General features: G+C 40.9%; 1 protein-coding gene across 8 annotated transcripts in view; it reads left to right on the forward strand.

The window, feature by feature from the left end:
- Positions 1 to 20,002, forward strand: part of PTPRE (protein tyrosine phosphatase receptor type E) — a 244,273-nt gene extending 224,271 nt beyond the window's left edge. For all 8 annotated transcript variants that reach the window (XM_030570079.1, XM_030570083.1, XM_030570082.1 and 5 more), the window contains 3 exons: positions 1,973 to 2,124; positions 16,617 to 16,752; positions 19,834 to 20,002. In XM_030570079.1, the coding sequence (XP_030425939.1) occupies positions 1,973 to 2,124; positions 16,617 to 16,752; positions 19,834 to 19,908 (363 nt within the window). In that variant the 3' untranslated portion in view covers positions 19,909 to 20,002. The remainder of the gene's footprint in view (positions 1 to 1,972; positions 2,125 to 16,616; positions 16,753 to 19,833) is intronic.
- The last annotated feature ends 2,126 nt before the right edge of the window (positions 20,003 to 22,128 follow it).

A 22,128-nucleotide genomic window follows, 5' to 3' on the forward strand; every position in this document is an offset into this window, starting at 1 on the left:
TTGAGTGGCTGTCTGGGGACTCCCAGGCCTTGGTTCAAGACCTAGGAAATCACAGTGTTATAAATATCACTAGAAACGTCATAATTTGTTTGGCAAATGACTGCATCATTGTTTTTTTTGAAAACTCTTAGTTTTCCTGCAGTAAAAGTTTAGAATCTGACTATGACTAGTTTATGTGCGCGCACACATGCATGAGACAGAAGGAACTAAGCTAAAGCAATGAGTTTATGAAGTATAGTAAGGGATTGTTATAGGTATCCTGCTACACAGACATTCATTCCTGGCATGCTTTTACTTCTGACTGTGATATTGTAAACCATTAGAAGCACAAATAACATAATTCAGTTTGTGTTCACACAGCAGCTCTTTCACCATCACTATCATGCTCTGCATCCCCACCTACCATGCTGCCTAATAGTGTTAATGTCAGTGCAATCTGGGTACATCTGGATGAGTATCCTATAATGCCTGTGCAGAGGATAGGGAACCCAGAGAACAAACACACAAAGCAGCAGCAGCAGCAACATTTGAGGCGGTGCATTCTAGAATATCCTACTGCACACACAGCTGAGAAGGAGGACAGGACAAACCATTTGCACAAATATGATTAAGTGGTCTAGTCTTCATAGCACAAAACAGTGTGCCAAATAGGACAGGTTTGCCTGCACTGAGCTGTTTTTCAAAATGTCCCTCTGGTGCACTGCTACCTACCTGTGGTGGCAACCTTGGAAATTCTAGTATAGACAAGGAGTTGCTGTTTTTACCTATAAGTCATCTACATTTGCTTTTGAGGAAGGTTGGATGATTTGAGCTCCCACCATTGTTACCAGCAATGGAGCAATACCAGTAATAGTGCAACAGTGGGAAATGTTAAAAAAATATATATTTATAATCTCAGTGTAGTTAAGGTCTAAGAGGGTGCAGAGGCCACATTTTTCCAAGCCTGGCCAGTTCTAACCCCATCTTTTAAGGTGGCTTGTTGGTTAGCCAGGAATTGCCCTTGTGCCCAGGGGAACATAAGCACAACAATGGAGTTTGGCCTCTGCCTCAAAGAGGCAAGAAGCTCTTTCCAACTTCTCCATATGTGCCAACACAGTCTATCCAGACAGGAGCCAAGCACAATCTAGCCCTAAATTTTAGTCAACAGATACTGAACTCGTTCTTCTCATAGTGATTTCTAAAGTAATGGAATAATAATTCTCTGTGTATTGTTCAAATCATCTCAAAGAGGTTATAAAATTCTACAGAACTATCAGTTTTTGACTGTCCTGTATTTTTCCTGCATTACCTTGCTTCTTTCACACCAAGATCATTGAATGTGCAGTTGTGACAGCACTTTGCGTGCTCTCCCTTCTTGTGCACCCTTGTTGCACTCCGTCAGACCTGTCTCATAGTAATTATATTTGGAATAATCATGCAATGGTGAGAAGTCATAATAGAAAATTGTAATGAAATAAATACCCACCTATGCCCTTTCTGTAAGAATGCTTAAATAATCAACATCTCTAGAGGCAAAGGTGGTTAATTTGTCAGATAACAAATAAAGTTGGACAAAATTGAATAAAAGGGTTTAGACTACAAAAAGGTCCTCAGTTTGTGAGCTTGACGTTTTCACTGACATTTTGGATACAGCCTTGAGAGTAATGAAAACCCTAAGCCATTGATTTTCATATTTGAAATTAATAGTCTCTACAATATGCCTTTAGAACTAGCTAGATGAAACAGTTGTGGAAATCAAAGGGGAAATTATAGGGTCAATTTTCAGTGTACCACACAGGGCATTAAGAGAGATAACTACCTGAGCTGCACGATTAATTTGTCATGCACCAGGTTGAAAATGGCCCCTATATCATCATGTTACAAATTTTTGTATAAGAAATGTTAAAAGTGTAAAAAAAAAAAAAAAAAAGTCCTTGCATTTTAAACTGACAACTATATTAAATCTGTTCCTGCCACACATCTGAATTATCAGGAGAAGCAGAGCAGACTTGTCCGACAATTTCATTTTCATGGATGGCCTGAAATTGGAATTCCTGCTGAAGGAAAAGGAATGATTGACCTCATTGCAGCTGTCCAAAAGCAGCAACAGCAGACAGGAAACCATCCAATTACTGTGCATTGCAGGTAAGACTTATTTCTTCTCTGCTTTTTTAAAATTTTGTAATCGTTCCTATTATTTATGATCTGTATAACATTCTCCATCTGCCCTTTCTTCTGGTTTGATGATTATCATGGCAATGTTCTATTCCAAGGGACTGGACAGTACTTTTTAAACCAAAACAAAACCAAAACTCTTGTTTCTTCCTGGATTAGTTAGTAAACAATACAAACTATTAGCCCAAGCCTTGCTCCCCTAGTGGTGAGAAGATATGTGTCGATGTGAGGAATAAAACATTTGAATACACACTTGCACCTTAACTTCATTTAGTCTTGTGACTGGGAAAGTACAACTGCAGTGAAATTTAAAAACAATGTATATTGCAATAGCACCCAGAGGTCCCAGTCAGGATCAGAATCCCATTGTGCTATATGTTGTCAAGACATATAGTAAAATGTGGTCCCTGCATGAAGTCTAATTTTAAGGCACACAAGTGAGTTTAACAAACCGGAAGGAGAAGGAGTTGGGAGAACAAGGAGAACAGTGATAAGATCACACTCTTACATTGCTAGCGTACAGCTTAATGAATGTGATGCAATTAAAAGGTATTTTTGTCCTCAGACATTTTCCATTTCATTTATTTGCTTCCCCTTTAATTTCTGCCCAGTTCATTTAAAAAAAAAAAATAATTTGCCTTTGCCTGGATATTTTATTTTCTTCAAACCCCTGTCCTTTTTCAGGGGTTGTTAAAGTCTGTTTCTTTTTTGTTTTAAACTTTCACTTTTGCCAGTTTTTAGTTTGGGGTTTTGGGTGTTTTTTTAGAGTCTTTCCTCATTCCAATAGAATAAAAATTAATTTTTTTTAATCCTTTACCTATTTTAGATATTTTTTTAAAATCAAAATAACAATACACTCAGTTCCCCGAAAACCCTTTTCTATGTCCATGTCCTTACCAAGGTTACTGCCGTCTCCCCCACAAAGAGTTGAGTACTCTTTAACAAGACAAACTGAAGCCCACTTTTAACAAACGATGATATCACTGGAGCTCCTGAGGCACTGAAGGGGAAGTAGCCATATTCCTCAAGTGAGGGGTTATTAAGCTCATGCTTAACATTGACATCTCTTGACACTGGCGACTTTACCAACTATTGATTACTTGGCATTATTCTAAAACCTATTGAAGGAAATTTAACAGTTTGTAATTAGCATGTAAACTCTTTAGGGCATGTCTTTATTCTGTGTCTCCTCTGTGACTGGGGCTCTCAGGCATTACCTTGATACAAATAATAAATATCATCTGTCTCTAATTTCCCCTTTTGGGGGAAGATTATTCAGCAGTTTGTGGGAGGACAACTCTGGTGACATCTGGAGTACTCAGATTACCCCCTTTGAATCTGGCTGTTGACTTGGGTGTGGTGCACAACCTCATTAATTTCGTTGGTTGATTATCCCTTAGAAATGGAAAGAGGTCAAATTCCCATGCTGATTCTTTTAGATCTAACTGTAGCCTTTTATAGTATCGACCCTGAGGTTTCCAGCACCTGTCTGTGGTCTCCAGCAGGGGAGACACTTAGCATCTGCGGTATGATGGTGACAGCAACTATTATTTGTAGAGGTACGCCAGTCTTTTTTTCAGTGAGGTCTGCAAACTGGAAGTGCCTTTGGATTTTGGCAGCAGCCATTTGCCTTTGGATAATAGGCAATTGATTATTTACCTCTCTGCAGAAATGTTATCTCAGTTCTTGTGACCTCCAAATTGGTTCTTGCAATGTGCTCTACAGGGAATTACCCTCAAAGACCACTTGGAAGCTACAGCAAGTGCAGAATGCAGCTGCCCACTTATCAGCTATGAGTTAGTGATGGAGAGCATATTACACCTATTGTCTGAAGTGTGCACTGACTTTCAGTTTGCTCTGGGAACAATTAAAGGTACTGGTCTTGATCCACGAAGCCTACGATTTGGGTTTGGGTTACTTGAAAGACCTGTATTCTCATGCACCATTGGAACAAACAGCTGTGGTGACACTTGCTAACAGTCCCTTTATTTGCATGTCTTGGAGCTTGAGTCTGTCGACATTCAGGACCTGGTCTAAGAATATGCATATTAATTAGCAGAATGAGCAATTCCTATCTCCTACTGTTTGCTTCTGATTTGTTTTGTTCTTTGTTATTTTCACATATATTCCCTAAAGGCTTGTTTTCTCTGTACCAACTGAACTTGTAGACACTAACAGTTTTAGTGCCTGATTCTGCAGTTTGACAGTGGATTCCAGCAACTACGATTTGAAATCTGTTAGTAAGTCAGGACAGTTTTAGCCAATCAATAAGGGAGAAATGCCCTTTTTGCCTAACAGTATTCCTTTGGTTAATACAACATGTTGGAAATCAAAGAACTAGAACCACATATTACATCTAATATTTTCATCCTCTCAGACCCACAAAAGCTTTGAAGAATTAGGTTAACGTTGTAGGCCACATTTCTCCCTGAACTTTAACATATGTTTATTTCGAAACACCACTGGAATGATAAAAACCATATTCCAAAATCCTTAAGACTTAGAACTCTCTACTCTTCTCAGTTACACAGAGTCATATGAGAGTATATTTTGGAAAATCAGCTGCTATACTTGAAAACTCTGAAATTCACGTTCTTAAGGCTTATGACTAGAACCTTCTCTCAAATACACAAAGATTCAAATCTTGAAAAAACACCTAGTGCATTTAAAGTCCAGCAGCTGATTTTCCAAGATGTATGTTAATGTGAGCCCATGTATTTTGAGGATTAAATGCTAAGCCTTTAGAATTTAGGAATTTTCTGTGCAAGTGTGAGCTTGCAATTTCAGAAGCTCTTTGCCCAAGGTATGCAGTGATTTCCACATGCTTAAGGTAGGGGAAGGAAGCCAATGGGGCAGATCCTCAGATAGTATAAATTGTCTACTGAAGTCAGTGGAACTATGCCAATTTACACCAGCTGAAAGCCTGCCCCCTGACTTGATTCCCCTCTTAAGTATGTATTTTAGTGTCTTTATTTGTGGGAAGCTCAGCTTTCACCTTCTAAGTGGAAGGATCTAATTTAGCCATTATTATCCATGAATGTTATGTCTGTAAAGCAGAATGCACTCTCATTGAATTTTTGAGCTGTGTACTTTTGATTATAATCTCTGCAGCCTGCAATAGCATACATTTAGTCAAGTATTTAGTTTAATTTTTTGTTTAAATCATATTGTATACAGAAAATTAAATGTCTAATGTAGCAACTGTTAAAGCAGGTTTTGGTTATCTACTGTGATGCGTTTTTCTGACAGAGAAACACGACACTAATAATCATGGGTGAGCTGTTTGTATTTGTATGCAAATTATTATCAACAAAAATAGGCTTTCCTTATCCCTTAAAATATAGGCACATTACTGGTTCATATATCACCAAAATCATTGTTTGTCGTTTAGACTGCTTGCAAATTAAAACAAAAACTGCTTAGAGCAAATCTGTTTAACATGCCTATGACTTATTAAACATTACAGTCAAGTTCTTAAAAACAGAACTGGGCAATGAAAAGTAGTGAAGTGCTGGAAGGTGCTGATGGTTCATACATGAGACAGTGATTTTTCTTCTTTAGTTGTGCCTCCAAAAAGGGCAAAAGAGGAACTCCCAAATGCTGACTGTCTACTTTGGTTCTTGAGAGCGGCATCTCTGGTTACAAGGGAGGGATGCAGTAACTGGAGATTTACTGGGAAATGTCTAAAGTTTAGACTGTCCGGAGTAAAAAATGAAAACCTAAAATCCTTGGCCCCAAGTCATGTTTCCTACCTTATCTGCAGTTTTAAAATGCCTCTCAGATGAGGAAGAAATGATGGTTTAAAAGGTGAGGGGAGGTAAGGTTATGATGTTCTCTGCAATTTCATAAATAACTTATCAATGGAGGAAACATCTCAGAGTGCACAGAAGCAATTTTTTCCCTGGCCAAAATATGGATTACCTTAGAAGGAAAAAAACAGACATTTTCACTGAGTATGATGAGGCAGAATCCTCTTAAATAAAATATTACTCGAGAACTCTGATGATATGAAACCTGACAATGGGAGGGGGTGATATGGTTTTGTTACTTTGTTTATCTCAGAATTTTGTGTAAGGAAGTTTAATGTAACCCAGATTTTTCCCCTCTCTTTTTTGATGCAGTCTGTGAATTGTTTTTCAGTCTCTAGTATGTGTATATATGTGGGTAAAGAGGTAGTACTAATTAGCATTTATTCTTACTTTTTTAAAAATAATACACCCTACTTGAAATGTGAGAATTGTGGAAAAACTGGAATATATTGTCTTACATGGTAATATTAGTGCCCTAGAGATCAACATGAGGAAATCTAGTGCCACCTCATACAATATCATTTTCCTTTTTTAGCCCAGACATACTAGACACTGCTTCAAATGGCTGCATAGGGAGCAAGACCAGTGGTTGAAAGCTCTCTCATACCTTGGGATTTTTGCAACTAAGTTAATGCAGATCTTATCAGCATTAATTCACCTGATTTTCCCTTCCTCAATATTGAACACGCCTCTTCCAAAGGATGGTTCTTCTTCGAGTGATTGCTCACATCCATTCCAGTTAGGTGTGCGCGCTGCGTGCACATTCGTCGGAAGATTTTTACCCTAGCAACACTCTGTGGGTCGGCTGGGCACCCTCTGGAGTGGCGCCGCCATGGTGCCAGATATATGCTCCTGCCGACCCAACCGTCCCTCAGTTCCTTCTTACCGCCCGTGTTGGTCGTTGGAACAGTGGAGCGCGGCTTAGCTGATCTCCACCTCCCTAGCTACTCGTAGTTTTCTCGTTGTTATTGTGTATTTAGTTCAAATTTTTATACTTGCAGTTAGTTTATTATTTTCTTTAACATAGTGTATATAGTTAAGAGGGGTTTGGGGATTAGCCCCTTCCCCTCACCCAGTGCCGGGGCCCATGCCCGGTTCACCAGGTTTCAAACCGTGCTCGGCCTGTCACAAGCCGATGCCTACAAGAGATCCTCATGACTCCTGCCTTAATGCCTCGGGGAATCCCACCTCACAGATAAGTGCCGCATTTGTAAGGCCTTCAAGCCGCGGACCAAAAAGGAGTGGGACTTTTGTCTTAGACAGTTCCTGATGGAGGCAGCTCTTACTCCTCCACCATTGGCACCGAGCGCCAGACAGTCCACACCGGGGAGAAGTGCATCGTCGGCACCAGAGCGCACTGGTACCGCTAAGGCCCCTCGGCACCAACCGTCGCCGGCCCAGATGTCTGCTCTGCTCGGCACCGCTCCCTCTCCCCACAGGTAAAAAAACATAAGACTCCTACGGCTTCCGTGTCCACGCTGCAGTCGGAGCACCCGCCTAAGTCGGACTGCCCAGCACCGACAACTGCTGTGGCACCGACAACTTCAGCACCGTCGATTCCGGTCCTGCAAGAGCCGTTGAATCTGGTGCCTGACAACTCCCCGGCACGTTCCGTGGTTGAGCTTACTATTCCCTCCACGCCGGAGACTTTCTCTACGGCAGGGGAACTGATTGCACTGACGGAGTCTGCGCTGCCTCAACCGCCGGTGCGGGTTATACAGTCCATAGGCAAGCCTGCCCTACTGAGACCATCCTCCTTCGGCACCACTGAGAGGCACCGATCACGATTGCGGTCCTGTCGGCATTCTCGGTCCCATCGCTGACCCCGATCGCGACGCCGCTTGCAGTCCCGGTACCGTTCTCCATCTCGGTACCAGTCGCACTCGCGGTACCATTCAAGACCCAGTTCACCGGCCCGGTACTCTCGGTACCGATCAAGCTCCTGGCACCACTCCCGGCACCGCACCTCTCGCAGCCCCTTCCAATGTCGAGCTTCGAGATCCCGGTCTTGTTCCCGGTACCGGTATAGCGCCTGGTACCGCTCTTCGCTGCAGCGTACAGACAGACTGCCCAGGGATGAAGACCATTCTCAGGGGTTTTCAGCTCCTCCTGGGCCATCTTGCCATGCATCTATGTCATCCCATGCGGACAGTGCTTCCTATGCACAGGACCATGACTTAGATGTTCCCAGCCGTGTCTTTCAAGAGACCCAGGCTCAAGACCAAGGACCTCATCAGTGGTCCTTCTGGACACCTTGGGCATATCACCAAGCCCAAGGTGGACCTCTAGTGCCATCACGCTCTGTACTGTCGGAGCACCAGGAGCCGGAAGCTACTGTTAGCCGCCCCCCTCCTGCGGCTATGGAGGACGCTCCCATTCGGGCACCAGACCCTCAGGTCCCACCGGAGCTGGACATTGCCCAAGTCCACGAGACAACGGAGGACTCGATTGTCCCTGGCCTTTCCTCTTCCTCTTCTCCAGATGAAGTGGTGGCGGGGACATCCTCCTCGGGCCCTCCTCCAGTTGACCTAAGGTGACATCAAGACCTCCTGAGATGGGTGGCTCTGAATATGAACCTCCAGGTGGAGGAGGTTCCGGAGATAGAGGACCCAGTGGTAGATATTTTGTTGGCTGACACTCCCACAAGGGTGGCCTTACCATTTATTCGGACGATCCAAGCGAAGGCTGATACCATCTGGCAGTCTCCAGCATCTATTCCACTCACGGCTCGGGGAGTTGAGAGGAAGTACATGGTGCCCTCTAAGGGGTACGAGTACCTGTACGTACACCCTCCTCCCTGCTCCCTCATCGTCCAATCGGTTAATGAAAGGGAGCCCCATGGCTAGCAAGTCCCTGCCCCAAAAGCAAAGGAGGCTACCGCATGGATTTATTGGGGCGTAAAATCTACTCTGCCGGGGGCCTCCAACTCAGGGTGGCAAACCAACAAGCCCTGCTTAGCCACTATAACTATAACGCCTGGGCGGCAGTTGAGAAATTCACAGAACTAGTCCCCCAAGACTCGCGCCAAGAGTTTGCAGCCCTGGTGGGGAGAACTTCTCTCCAGGCCTCCTTAGATGCAGCTGACTCCGCGGCCAGAACTCTGGCTTCAGGAATTACCATGAGGCGAATATCATGGCTTCAGGTGTCAGGCCTTCTACCTGAATTGCAGCATATGATACAGGACTTGCCCTTAGAAGGTCAGGGCCTATTTTTGGAAAAGACTGACCCTAGGCTGCAGAGTGTGAAGGACAATAGGGTGATCATGCGCTCGCTCAGGATGCACACACCGCAGACTCAGCGCAGACCCTTCCAGCCCCAGCCTCAGCGCCCTTACCCCCCCGCCTAGACAGCGGCAGGACTTCAGCAGGGGGTCAGAATCACCAAGGGGGTCAGAATCACGGCCCCACCAAACCACCTACGGGACCTAAACCAAACTTTTGAAGGCGCGCTCGAGGGCGACGTACCAGTTGTTTAACAGGATCATTTCCCTCCCTTTTGCAACTGCCTTTCCTCTTTCCTCCCTGCGTGGACCCAGCTGACTTCAGATCGTTGGGTTTTACGCACGGTAGAATTTGGATACCGCCTTCAGTTTATTTCGCCCCCCCCACTATCCTCGTCCCTCCTCAGGGACCCCTCTCACAAGCAAATCCTCTTGCAGGAGGTACGTTCCCTCCTTGCCATGGGAGCTATAGAGGAGGTACTGGAGGACTTGAGGGGCAAGAGGTTCTACTCCCGCTATTTCCTAATCCCCAAGGCGAACGGAGGTCTCAGACCAATTCTAGACCTGCAGGGACTCAACAAGTTCTTGATAAAGTTGAAGTTCCGCATGGTATCCCTGGGGACCATCATCCCATCCTTGGATCCTGGAGACTGGTATGCCGCCCTCGATATGAAGGACGCGTATTTTCACATTGCCATTTATCCTCCGCACAGACGGTACCTCAGGTTTGTGGTCAACCGTCAACATTTCCAATTTACTGTCATTCCGTTTGGCCTCTCCACAGCCCCAAGAGTGTTCACAAAGTGTATGGCCGTAGTCACCGCCTCCCTCCGTCGCGACACATACATGTCTTCCCATATCTCGACGATTGGCTCATTCGCGGGGCCTCCGAGACCCAAGTAACATGGCACGTGGGCATCGTCAAGGACCTATTCATCCAATTAGGCCTGATGATCAACCTAGAGAAATCTACTCTGTTTCCCACACAAAGAATAGAGTTCACTGGGGCCATTCTGGACTCCAATCTCGCCAGGGCCTGCTTACCACAGCCGCAGTTTCACGCAATGATATCGATTTATACAAGACCTACAAAAATTCCCAACCACTTCGGCTCGAACTTGTCTCGGCCTCCTGGGTCACATGGCTGCCTGCACGTTCGTGACCAAGCACGCCAGGCTATGCCTACGTCCCCTTCAAACTTGGCTCTCCTCAGTATACCACCCAGGGAGACACAATATAGACAGGATCCACACAGTTCCCCCGAGACTCCTAGGCTCCCTCGACTGGTGGTTGACGCCCTCCCTGGTGTGTGCAGGGATGCCGTTCCATGCGCCCCACCCTTCTATGGCCCTGACGACGGATGCGTCATCTCTCGGCTGGGGTGCTCACCTCGGACATCTTCGCACTCAAGGCCTTTGGTCATCTCAGGAGCTGGCCTTGCACATCAATGTCCGAGAGTTGAGAGCAGCCCGCCTTGCGTGCCAGGCGTTTCAACAGCATCTGCAAGGCTGTTGTGTCTCAGTGTTCACAGACAACACAACGGCCATGTATTACATAAACAAACAGAGGGGGACACGGTCCTCCCTCTTTGTCAGGAAGCCATTCAACTCTGGGACTTTTGTGTAGCCCATTCGATAGATCTGGTAGCCTCCTTTCTCCCAGGGGTTCGGAACACTCTGGCGGATTGACTCAGCAGATCCTTCCACTCTCACGAGTGGTCGATCTGTCCGGACATTATTCATTCTGTTTTCCGGAAGTGGGGATTTCCCCGCATAGACCTCTTCACTTCCCGCGAGAACAGGAAATGCCAGATGTTCTGTTCCTTCCAAGGTCTCTCCCTGGGCTCGATCTCGGACACTTTCCTGATACCGTGGACGAGCCAACTGCTTTACGCCTTTCCACCATTCCCGCTGGTTCACAGGGTCCTGCTAAAGCTCCACAGGGACGGAGCTCGCTTGATCATGATCACCCCAGCATGGCCAAGGCAGCACTGGTACACCATGTTGCTCGACCTGTCGATAGCCAGCACAATTACCCTGCCTCTTCTCCCAGACCTCATAACTCAGGACCACGGCAGACATCACCATCCAGACCTGCAATCCCTTCCACCTGAATTGCAGTCAGAGTTACGCTGCTCTGCCTCGGTACAACAAATACTCCTGGATAGCAGGAAACCTTCCACTTGGTCTACATATCTGGCCAAGTGGAAGCATTTCTTCTGCTGGTGCGAAATGCAAAATGTTACTCCCACCGAGGTCTCGATCCCCACCATCCTGGACTACCTCTGGTCTCTCAAACAGCAGGGCCTAGCGGTATCATCATTAAGGGTGCACTTGGCGGCCATTTCTACCTTCCACCCAGGGGAGAGTGGCCGCTCCGTGTTTTCACACCCTATGGTTTCCAGGTTCCTCAAGGGCTTGGAGCGCCTATACCCCCAAGTACGCTGCCCTGCCTCTACCTGGGACCTCAACCTGGTCTTAACCAGACTTATGTCTCCACCATTCGAGCCATTAGCAACTTGCTCGCTGCTACACCTGTCCTGGAAGACAGTTTTCCTCGTAGCCATTACATCAGCCAGACAAGTCTCCGAGCTTCGGGCGCTCACGGTGGATCCACAAGGACAAGGTGCAGTTGTGACCACACCCAGCGTTCCTCCCTAAAGTGGTATCGGCCTTCCATATCAATCAGGACATCTTCCTTCCGGTCTTCCCGAAGCCGCACTCATCACAACGGGAGCAACAATTGCACTCTCTAGATGTCCATAGGGCGCTTGCATTTTATATCGAACGGACGAAGCCCTTTCGTAAATCGCCCCAACTCTTCGTTGCAGTGGCAGACCGAATGAAGGGCCTACCTGTCTCCTCCCAGAGGATCTTCTCATGGGTAACAGTGTGCATCCGCACTTGTTATGACTTGGCTTATGTTCCCTCGAGCCATCTCACCGCACATTCTACCAGGGCTCAGGCTTCATCTGCTGCCTTCCTGGCTCATGTACCAATCCAGGAAATATGTTGCGCAGCTACTTGGTCCTCGGTCCACACCTTTGCTTTGCATTATGCTCTAGTTCAACAGTCTAGAGATGATGCAGCCTTTGGCTCAGCGGTTTTGCATTCTGCCACATCTCACTCTGACCTCACCGCCTAGGTAAGGCTTGGGAATCACCTAACTGGAATGGATATGAGCAATCATTCGAAGAAGAAAAGACGGTTACTCACCTTTGTAACTATTGTTCTTCGAGATGTGTTGCTCATATCCATTCCAAACCCGCCCTCCTTCCCCACTGTCAGAGTAGCCGGCAAGAAGGAACTGAGGGGCGGTTGGGTCGGCAGGGGTATATATGCGGTGCCACTCCAGGGGGCGCCCAGCCGACCCACTGAGTGTTGCTAGGGTAAAAATCTTCCGACAAATGTGCACGCGCCGCGCACACGCCTAACTGGAATGGATATGAGCAACACATCTCAAAGAACAACAGTTACAAAGGTGAGTAACCGTCTTATATGGTAACAGAACCTCTGAGAGCACAGCGTCACTGCCAGGGACACTAGAAGAGGGGTCAGAACTTAGTCCAGATTCACAGGGCTGCTGAGCAAATGGTTGTGTGTGCGTTCATGCATGTGTGTGTGTATTCCAGATCTTCTGAGTTTGGGAACCAAACATGTTTTGGCAAATAGCCCATATAAGGGACAATAAGGCCTGTTGTTATCTACAGCTCATAAATGAATGTATTATATGTATCTGGAATGATTACATTTTTCCTTTGACAAGAATTATAAATAACATTTTAAAATAAAATAACAACATTGATACAGTTAAATCTCCTTGGGCTGAAATGTGTATTTGAAGAAGGGCTTAATGACTTTAGCTGGCACAAATAGACATATAGCAAACACACACTTATGAGATACTGCAATTAACATGGGAAAATCTAAAACAAATCCAAATAATGTATCATCATTTTACTAGATTATTCCAGATTTCCTGCTGGAATTTGCTCATATCCCTGGACCATATCCATGGAGTTTTGCTTGAGTGAGAATTGAGGTGCCTGTTCCTTCACTCCTTGCTCAGGTACAAGTCCCATTGAAGTTAATGGGTGTTTTGCTAGAGTGAGGTGTGCGGGATTTGGCCCATTGTGTCTTGTTCAGATATACCATTAATTTCCAGCATTCACATTCACTCTGTATCTGTGTGAATCTTAGAATTTAAGCCATGATTATTTTGAAAAACTCTGTTAGTTGCTTTTTGTTTATAGTCCATATCATACCAACAAGAATGTGAAGACCTCTAAAGCAGAAATACTGATGTATTGGCCACTGGCCAACAGTTACAGGGACATGTCCATTACTTCTAAAATCTTACTGTATATTTTGTATAATATTCTGTAATCAGGTGAGATGTTTCTTCATGTACATCCAGCTGAGATGTTTAAATAGGTCACACGTTAAACTAAGAAGTGCAAGCTAAGGAACTTCCTTACTGCCTAGGATACAATGCCCAACGTACTGGGCCAAATACATTACCAGTGCAGTGAATTAATGAAGTTAGGTGTGGATGAATTTGTCTCTCCACATTTAAATAAAACAATAATGTAATAAAACAAATGAAATTGTATTATTTGCGTATTTCTATCTAGATTAAATATTACCAGTTTTCAGAACACAGGTTTCTGTTTATTTTTCTCATTCTATTTACAGAAGATTTAAGAGTGGCAAGGACTGACCACAACAATTATAACAGATAATAAAAATATCAAACTATTTAATATTTAAGGTTTTTACTAAGAGTGTTGCCTAGAGACAGTTTTTATAATTCTTTGTCCTTCATAGTGTCTTTGTAGCTGCCCTCTGTTCTCAGTCTCTTCCTCTCTATAGGTGCCTGAGTTTTTCTCTTCTTTATTTCTTCTCACCTGCAGTGGCATTCTCTTCTAGGCTGTAGTGGAGTCTAAGGACCCCCCCTGCAATGGATTATTTCTGTAGCCACATCAGTTTGCCCCATCAGGTTTTCATTCGTCTTTGATTCTTACATCCTTCAAGAAACAATATTATTCTGTGAGCCAAATTAAAAGAGACCATCATCCTAAAAGATTTTTTCTTTTAAACCTCTTTAGATTCAGTAAAGGGTTGTTGAGGAAAAGAGGGAAGAACAAATATGAAGGGGAGAGTACTGTACTGTAAACCATACAACATATATATTTTATCTTGCATTTCTAAGGGAAGTTGAACCTACATGTAATCACACTTAAATTATTTTTTAGAGTTAAATGTGCAGGTGTGGTGTTTTGCCTGAAGTATTTCTCAAGTTGGGGGTGGGAGGACAGATGGTATGGGGAAGAATAAAAGGAGATTCTTCCTTTTTTTGCCCATTTAGACATAAGGTAATGAGTAGCATATTTAACTATTTCTGTGTACATGTTTACAAAGCAGGGCTTTGGAGCTGTGCTCCAGCTCTGCTCCAGCTCCAGGCAAAAACCTGCAGCTCCACTGCACTGGATCTGCTCCATGCTGCAGCTCCAGGCTCCGCTCCAAAGCCCTGTTACAAAGTATTTCATGTTATAATATTCTTGTAACATTTTTTCATCTTCCTCCAGCTATGGACCTATTCCAGAAGGAGTCATTCACCAACCTTTTAGACAGTTTTTCTAGGGATTGGCTAATTACATATAAATCTGAACCTTTTTAGATTTTGCAGCTGCTTTTAATCTGATGAAAGTAGTTTTCTATAGGGAATTGCACAACTAATACATTTTACTTGTTCACTTTTGCCTCCTACTAGACTTTAATGTATCCAGTTGAGGATACATGCATTTGTACTTAATCTTTTCATAAGGACCTGCTTATCAGAAAGATTTCTTATTTGATGGAAATAAAGTAAAAGCAATGACCGTTGATGGTGATTACAATTCATCTTGCTTATAAATGATTAAGATATGTTAAAAATTCAAACATAATGAATTATTTTGTAGTTATCCTTGGTTTAGGGACATGAATTAAACTTTTCTGTCTTTCATTTAACTTCATCACAGATTCCCAGAATCATCCAGGTTTTTATGACTATTCTTGCATTGTGGCTGTGTGCCTCACAGTTCCTAATCACTATTACTTGGCCTCTACTAGTTGTAACTGGTTACTCTGAACCATAGTGAAATTAGGAGACAAAATATAAACTCATCTTTGACATTGGTCAAATGGTCATTAATCAAATGGCAGTGAAAGGAGCTCCACCCTATTTTATTTTCACTAATAATGGCAGCAAACATCTAATCAGCTGCTGAAATTTGAAAAACAAGGGAAATGTGAGTGTAAAGGTAGAAAGTGGACACAGTCACTTTGTGCATTCAACGGCAACAGCAGATATGGACTAACCTATTGCTATTCTGCATGATCAGGGCTAGATTTCAAATTAGATGGATTTTATCCATAATAGGATTTAGGAACTGTACTTTTTATTTGAATATATAATATGGAGTATCAGTTCTGATTCTTAGCTTCAGACTTGGTAGCAGCCATAACATTTTAGTCTGTATTAAATTGAGGATAAAGCTAAATCTATTAGACGAAATGAGAGTCAAACACACTAAAAATAAGAAAATAAAAATGAGAGACCCTGGTAAAGGAGTCCAGAACAAAACAAACTATGCAGGGAAAAGCCTTTAGACAATCAAAGCTGCAGCAGCAATAAGGCCAGAGCCTGACAACTGGGACAACCACATTTTCTTGTTGGACAATCAAATATGAAGTATTTCCTGCTTACAGAAAAGTGGTTAAGAAGGAAAAAAATACCAATACAGATCAATTCCATCATATCACATAATTTGGAACAATGAGCCATCACTGTTCAAGAGAGACACATAGCTAGAATAATAAAGTGTAGGTTAGGAATTAGTTTCATTGACAGGAATGTTTGGGGATGGTGTACTATGTAATATGATTCAGTTACTCACAAGTCTTCCCTTTTATAAGCAACAAAGAATTTGCCCAAATCCTTAAAGATAACGGTGATCGTACCATAAATTTCAATTGGTTTGGAGACAAATACCGATTAGAAACATTTCAAGTCTACAGGACTATGGCCCCAGTTCTACAATCATATACTGTATACACGTGCTTAATTTTATGCACACGTAGTGCATTTGATTTCTATGGAATTATTCACTTGTATAAATAAGCATGCAAGTGTTCGCAGAAAACAGGACTTTATCAGAACTGGCCTGGTTGAGAATTCATTTTTATTAATTCTTGATTATAACATGGGAAGGTATGCCATGCATATGACAGCAATAAACTTAGTAAGCAAGAGACTTTTAGTCTGCTAATAACGGTACTTGAATATTCTGCATTAATTATTATGTAAAGTATCTTTGTTGCTCTTTATTGTAATTTGGATGGGTATGTCCTGACATTTTGTTAAGCAAAAGAAATATGTTTGTCTTGCAGTGCTGGAGCTGGAAGAACAGGTACATTCATAGCACTCAGCAACGTTCTGGAACGAGTAAAGGCTGAAGGGCTCTTAGATGTATTTCAAGCTGTGAAGAGCTTAAGAATGCAAAGGCCACATATGGTGCAAACACTGGTATGATATTTAACAATAAGAATCTTTGTCTAATGATGTAAGATTTCTAAATGTTCTGGTGGGAAGAGAACAAAGGCTCATTTTACTAGCTGCAATAAATATATTATGGGACTACTTTTAACAACTATATACTTATGTTGAAAGAGGTGTTTCATTATAAACTTCTATTTTATTTTGTAATAGGCTTTTTAAGAAATAATTTTGGGGTAAAAGTTGCTGTGTGTTGTTAGCGAACTGCTGATTTTGGTTTGTTTGTTTGTTTGTTTGGGGGGAGGGGGATTATGAAAGATTTTTTAAAAAAATCCATGGGGACATTCTTGTGATCGTGAAAAGACATACATAGTTCTTTTTTAAATAAAATGTTGATAATTTTATCTAAAAAATGGCTTAAACACATCTAACTGACTTGCAGTTAGTTCTCACAGAGGAGAAGTGCCTTCGGAACATTAGAAGAATTTAGGTTATATTTATTTAACAAAGTTATGACTATCTGAAGATAGTTTTTCAACAAACATCAAGCACAGAATCCTGGAGAGCTACAAACTTTAATTAATTATAGCAATACATTGCATTTCTAGCACTTTCCATTCAACAGTCTCAAAGTGCCTTACAAACAGTAATCTCAAAACTAGGGCTGTCAGGAATTAAAAAAATGAATCGCGATTAATCATGCAATTAAAAAAAATAATCATGATTAAACAATAATAGAATACCATTTATATAAATATTTGTGGATGTTTTCCAGATTGTCAAATATTGATTTCAATTACAACACAGAATACAAAGGGTACATATTTATATTTACTTTTATTACAAATATTTGCACTATATAAAACAAAAGAAATAGTACATTTCAATGCACCTAATACAAGTATTGTAGTGCAATTTCTTTATAATGAAAGTTGAACTTACAAATGTAGAATTATGTACAAAAAATAACTGCTTTCAAAAATAAAACAACATAAAACTTTAGAACCTATAAGTCCACTCTGTCCTACTTCTTGTTCGGCCAATCGCTCAGACAATCAAGTTTGGTTACAATTTGCAGGAGATAATGCTGCCCACGTCTTGTTTACAACGTTACCTGAAAGTGAGAACTGGCGTTCACATGGCACTATTGTAGTCGTCATTGCAAGATATTAATGTGCCAGATGCGCTAAAGATTCATATGTCCCTTCATTCTTCAACCACCATTCAAGAAGACATGCGTCCATGCTGATGACAGGTTCTGCTCAATAACGATCCAAAGCAGAGCGGACCGACACATGTTCATTTTTATCATCTGAGTCAGATGCCACCAGCAGAAGGTTGATTTTCTTTTTTAGTGGTTCAGGTTCTGTAGTTTCCGCATTGGAGTGTTGCTTTTTTAAGACATCTGAAAGCATTCTCCACACCTCGTCACTCTCAGATTTTGAAAGGCATTTCAGATTCTTAAACCTTGGGTTGAAAGTTGTATCTATCCATAGAAATCTCACATTAGTACCTTCTTTGCGTTTTGTCAAATCTGCTGGGAAAGTGTTCTTAAAACGAATATGTGCTGAGTCATCATCTGAGACTGCTATAACATGATATATATGGCAGATTGCAGGTAAAACAGAACAGGAGGCATAAAATTCTCCCCCCAAGGAGTTTAGTCACAAATTTAATTAACCTATTATTTTTTTAACAAGCATCATCAGCATGGAAGCATGTCATCTGGAATGATGGCCGAAGCATGAAGGAGCATATAAATGTTTAGCATATCTGGCACATCAATACCTTGCAAAGCTGGCTACAAAAATGTCATGTGAATGCCTGTTCTCAATTTCAGGTGACTCTGTAAATAAAAGTGGTCATCAGTATTTCCTGTAAATGTAAACAAACTTGTTTCTCTTAGCAATTGGCTGAAAAAGAAGTAGGACTGAATGGACTTGTAGGGTCTAAAGTTTTACACTGTTTTGTTTTTGAGTATACAGGATAGTGGAAGATATATAAATATAAGATGGATAGGTATTTAGTGGCAAATGGCAGCATTTCAAGGCAGGATTGGTTTCATTTTTCTGGAGTGGGACTCAGCTTTCAAAAGTTTGGGAAACACTGTATTATGGGTCTATGACCTTGGAAAAAGGTGAGGTCAGTGTTATCACTGGGGAGAGCAAGGAGAAAATATATACTGTTGCTGTATGCTAAATAACTGTCACCCAGAAGTGACTGCATTTCATTTTGTTTGCCAGAAGCTGGGAATGGGCGATGGGATGGATCACTTGATGATTACCTATTCTGTTCATTCCCTCTCGGGCATCTGGCATCGGCCACTGTCAGAAGACAGGATACTGGGCTAGATGGACCTTTGGTCTGACCCAGTATGGCTCGTTTATTTAGGATTGGGAGGTGTGCATTTCATTTATAACTGGGATTGGGTTTCTCTGTGTGTGTAAGTATAAATATGAGAGAGAATATTCTTATTTTTAGTTCTTTAGGGCAGGAATTCAACAGGGCTGCACTTGGCCTCTATGTGCTACTACAACATAATTGTTTAATAATCATAATATCTATGCATAGAGAGTTTGTAAGGTGCTTTGAGGTTGTTTGAAAGGCACCGTGAACCCAGGTCTGGAAGGTGTTGATCACCGCAGAGCTCATATTGACATCAATGGGACTTGAGGATGCTTTGCACCTCCCAAAATGTACTTTGCACTTAGCAAGATTGGACTCAGTAGTTTGCAAGTTCTTTCATATTATAGATGTCTACTAAGTTTTGAGAGAGAGCCTCTTGTGGACCTCCTCTATTTCAATCTCCCAGTTCCAGTTCCAGCATCCTCCCTGAAGCTACTATCAGGCTCAGTTACATACAAATAGCATCAGTTAATGAAGACTATGAAACTTGCAAGTTAATAAAATTGAGCATAAAAACCTTTTGTGCAAAGAGCAGAAATACAAAAATTAGCATCAATGGGGTAGATTATTTGTTTTGTCATAAACTTGCTGTTGTCCAATTGAGAATATGTTGCACTGTATGGATTTATCTAAATCTGATTATTCCAACTTAATCATAATGTACAATTGAAGTAAATCTGAATTTCTCTTTTTTTATTTTTTTAGGAACAGTATGAATTCTGCTACAGAGTGGTACAAGATTTCATTGATATATATTCTGATTATGCTAATTTCAAATAAAATTTCCTGCCTTATTTTTTAATTTAATAGTCTGTATAAATATTTGTAAATCATGTTAATTTATACCATATTTTCCATTATGATAATTCTGACTGTAAATGATATTGTCTGTTTTGCTTTAAAAGTCAATTTTGCTGTATAAAATTATAAATTACTTAAATAGAAATCTCTTTTAAAAGCTAATTATAATAAATGTTCATATACAAAATATCACTATATATGTTGTTGAATGTTATATACATTTTTTACCATATCTTGGTCTCATGTCTCTCTCTGTATTTTCCAGTACATTAAAATATTTATCAATATTAATTTTATTTCCCAAGTTTAGCAGCCCCTACATTTTACAAAGCTATTTTTATTTGATATTAAACAATGATACATAGTGACTATGTTTAAAGCTAAATTATTTTGCCTCTGACCTTTCTTTCACTTAAATCAATAACACACAATTGATTTCATGAGTAGTAATGTTTATTAGGAGCCAGATTCTGATACCCTTACTCATCTTCAATAGCACCTTACTCTACAAATAGTCCCATTGAAAGCAATGAGATAAGGTGCTATTTAGTGTGAGTAAGTGTGTCAGAATCTGGCCCTGAGAGTGTAATAACATATGCTCCAACTACAGCTTAAAAACAAACATTAACAGCCATGATTTTTAAAGTCAGTATATTGTACAGCTTTATTTCAAGATAAGCCGTCAGTTAGAAATAGTTGAGTGTAAATACAGAGTTTAATAAATTATTTGATTTAAATGTAGTCTTGAAAGTTCATTTTACTTTGTTTTTTTATTAAATCTAATGTATTCTAAGTGTTCCTTACTGAACTGAAATACAGTTTTGTAATTTGAGTGAGTTTCACTGTTTTGAAGATCTTTTGCATGTCAGAAGATTAAATTCTGCTGAGAATATTTTTGCTGCACCTGAGCTTCTGTCAACTATTGCAAGAGGCTTTATTCCTGTTGCCACAAATAGACACAGAGCTTGACATAATATGTATAATAGAGAGAGAGAGACTGAGACTTTCTGCTTGACTAGAATATAAAAACAAACTTCTTAAATTTTTTGAAAAAGCATTTTAATATTGAAATCCCACTGGTATCAACAGTAAAGACTATTGATAGGAAAGAGCTCTTTTAAAACGTATATTCTTAAAATAATGTATCCATAGTTAAAAAGCAGATCTTTCCCTAAGAAAAAAGGGGGTATCTATGTGTTTGCATGTGTATATATAATGAAATATTTCATAGACCTAAACAGGATTTGGGGGACAGAAAGTACACAAGACACGAGGCATCTGAATGTTGAATATTTTAAAAAATATCTTTCTTATCCTTTAAAAAGCTTATATAAATTAATGAGCACAAATAAATATGAAAATATTTAATGTATATTAATATCTGATATGCAATATCTGTCTTGTTTAATTGGTTGATTTTTGAATGCAAGCATAAAAGCCTTATTTAAAAATAAGCAAACCTAAACTGATGTTTTCATTCTAATTCTTGCACTATTTATCCCATGTTCCTTTATGATATCTGGAAATAAACAAAAATTAGTTATTCTTTTACTAATGCAAAGAGTAACAAAGTTGGTTCACACCTCTCCTTCTGTTACACAGTGAACTGAAAATGGTTCAGGTTAAAAGTCTTTAAGCACAGTTTTGAACACTGCCATTTACTGGTTATTGTCTTCCCAGTACTGCACTGCTGTATATTTATTTGTACAGTAATTATCCACTTAACAACTAAAACAATTTGTTGTAAGACTAAATACTTTGAGGTTAATGGATTAATTCAAAATGCAAAAATTTGTATTTGACTAAAGAAAAGAACATTAAATACGCTTTCAGTTCTGGCATGGTGTGAAAATGGAAAATATATTAAAATAAAAGGCATCAAATACATGCAGGTACAAAAAGCCAGTACACTAAGGTGGTCAATATAAATTATTTGTAGCATAGGGAGCATGTAAGTAAGATACTAAATTTGATGATGATACACTTAATAATTTCATCCCTCAGTCATTACAGAATTATTCCCAACAATAAATCTCAAATGATAGCTCAGTCTAGTTTTAAATACAAGCAGTTATGCTTCCACCATTTCTCTTGGGACTATATTCTACAGTCTAAGTAGATTTCACTGTTGAAATTTTTTTCCCCTAGTAATCAGCCTACATATTTTGTTTCACATTTTCCCATTATTCTGTGGACAGC

The sequence above is a fragment of the Gopherus evgoodei genome, chromosome 7 (genome assembly GCF_007399415.2).
Source record: "Gopherus evgoodei ecotype Sinaloan lineage chromosome 7, rGopEvg1_v1.p, whole genome shotgun sequence".
NCBI classification, from domain to species: Eukaryota; Metazoa; Chordata; order Testudines; family Testudinidae; genus Gopherus; species Gopherus evgoodei.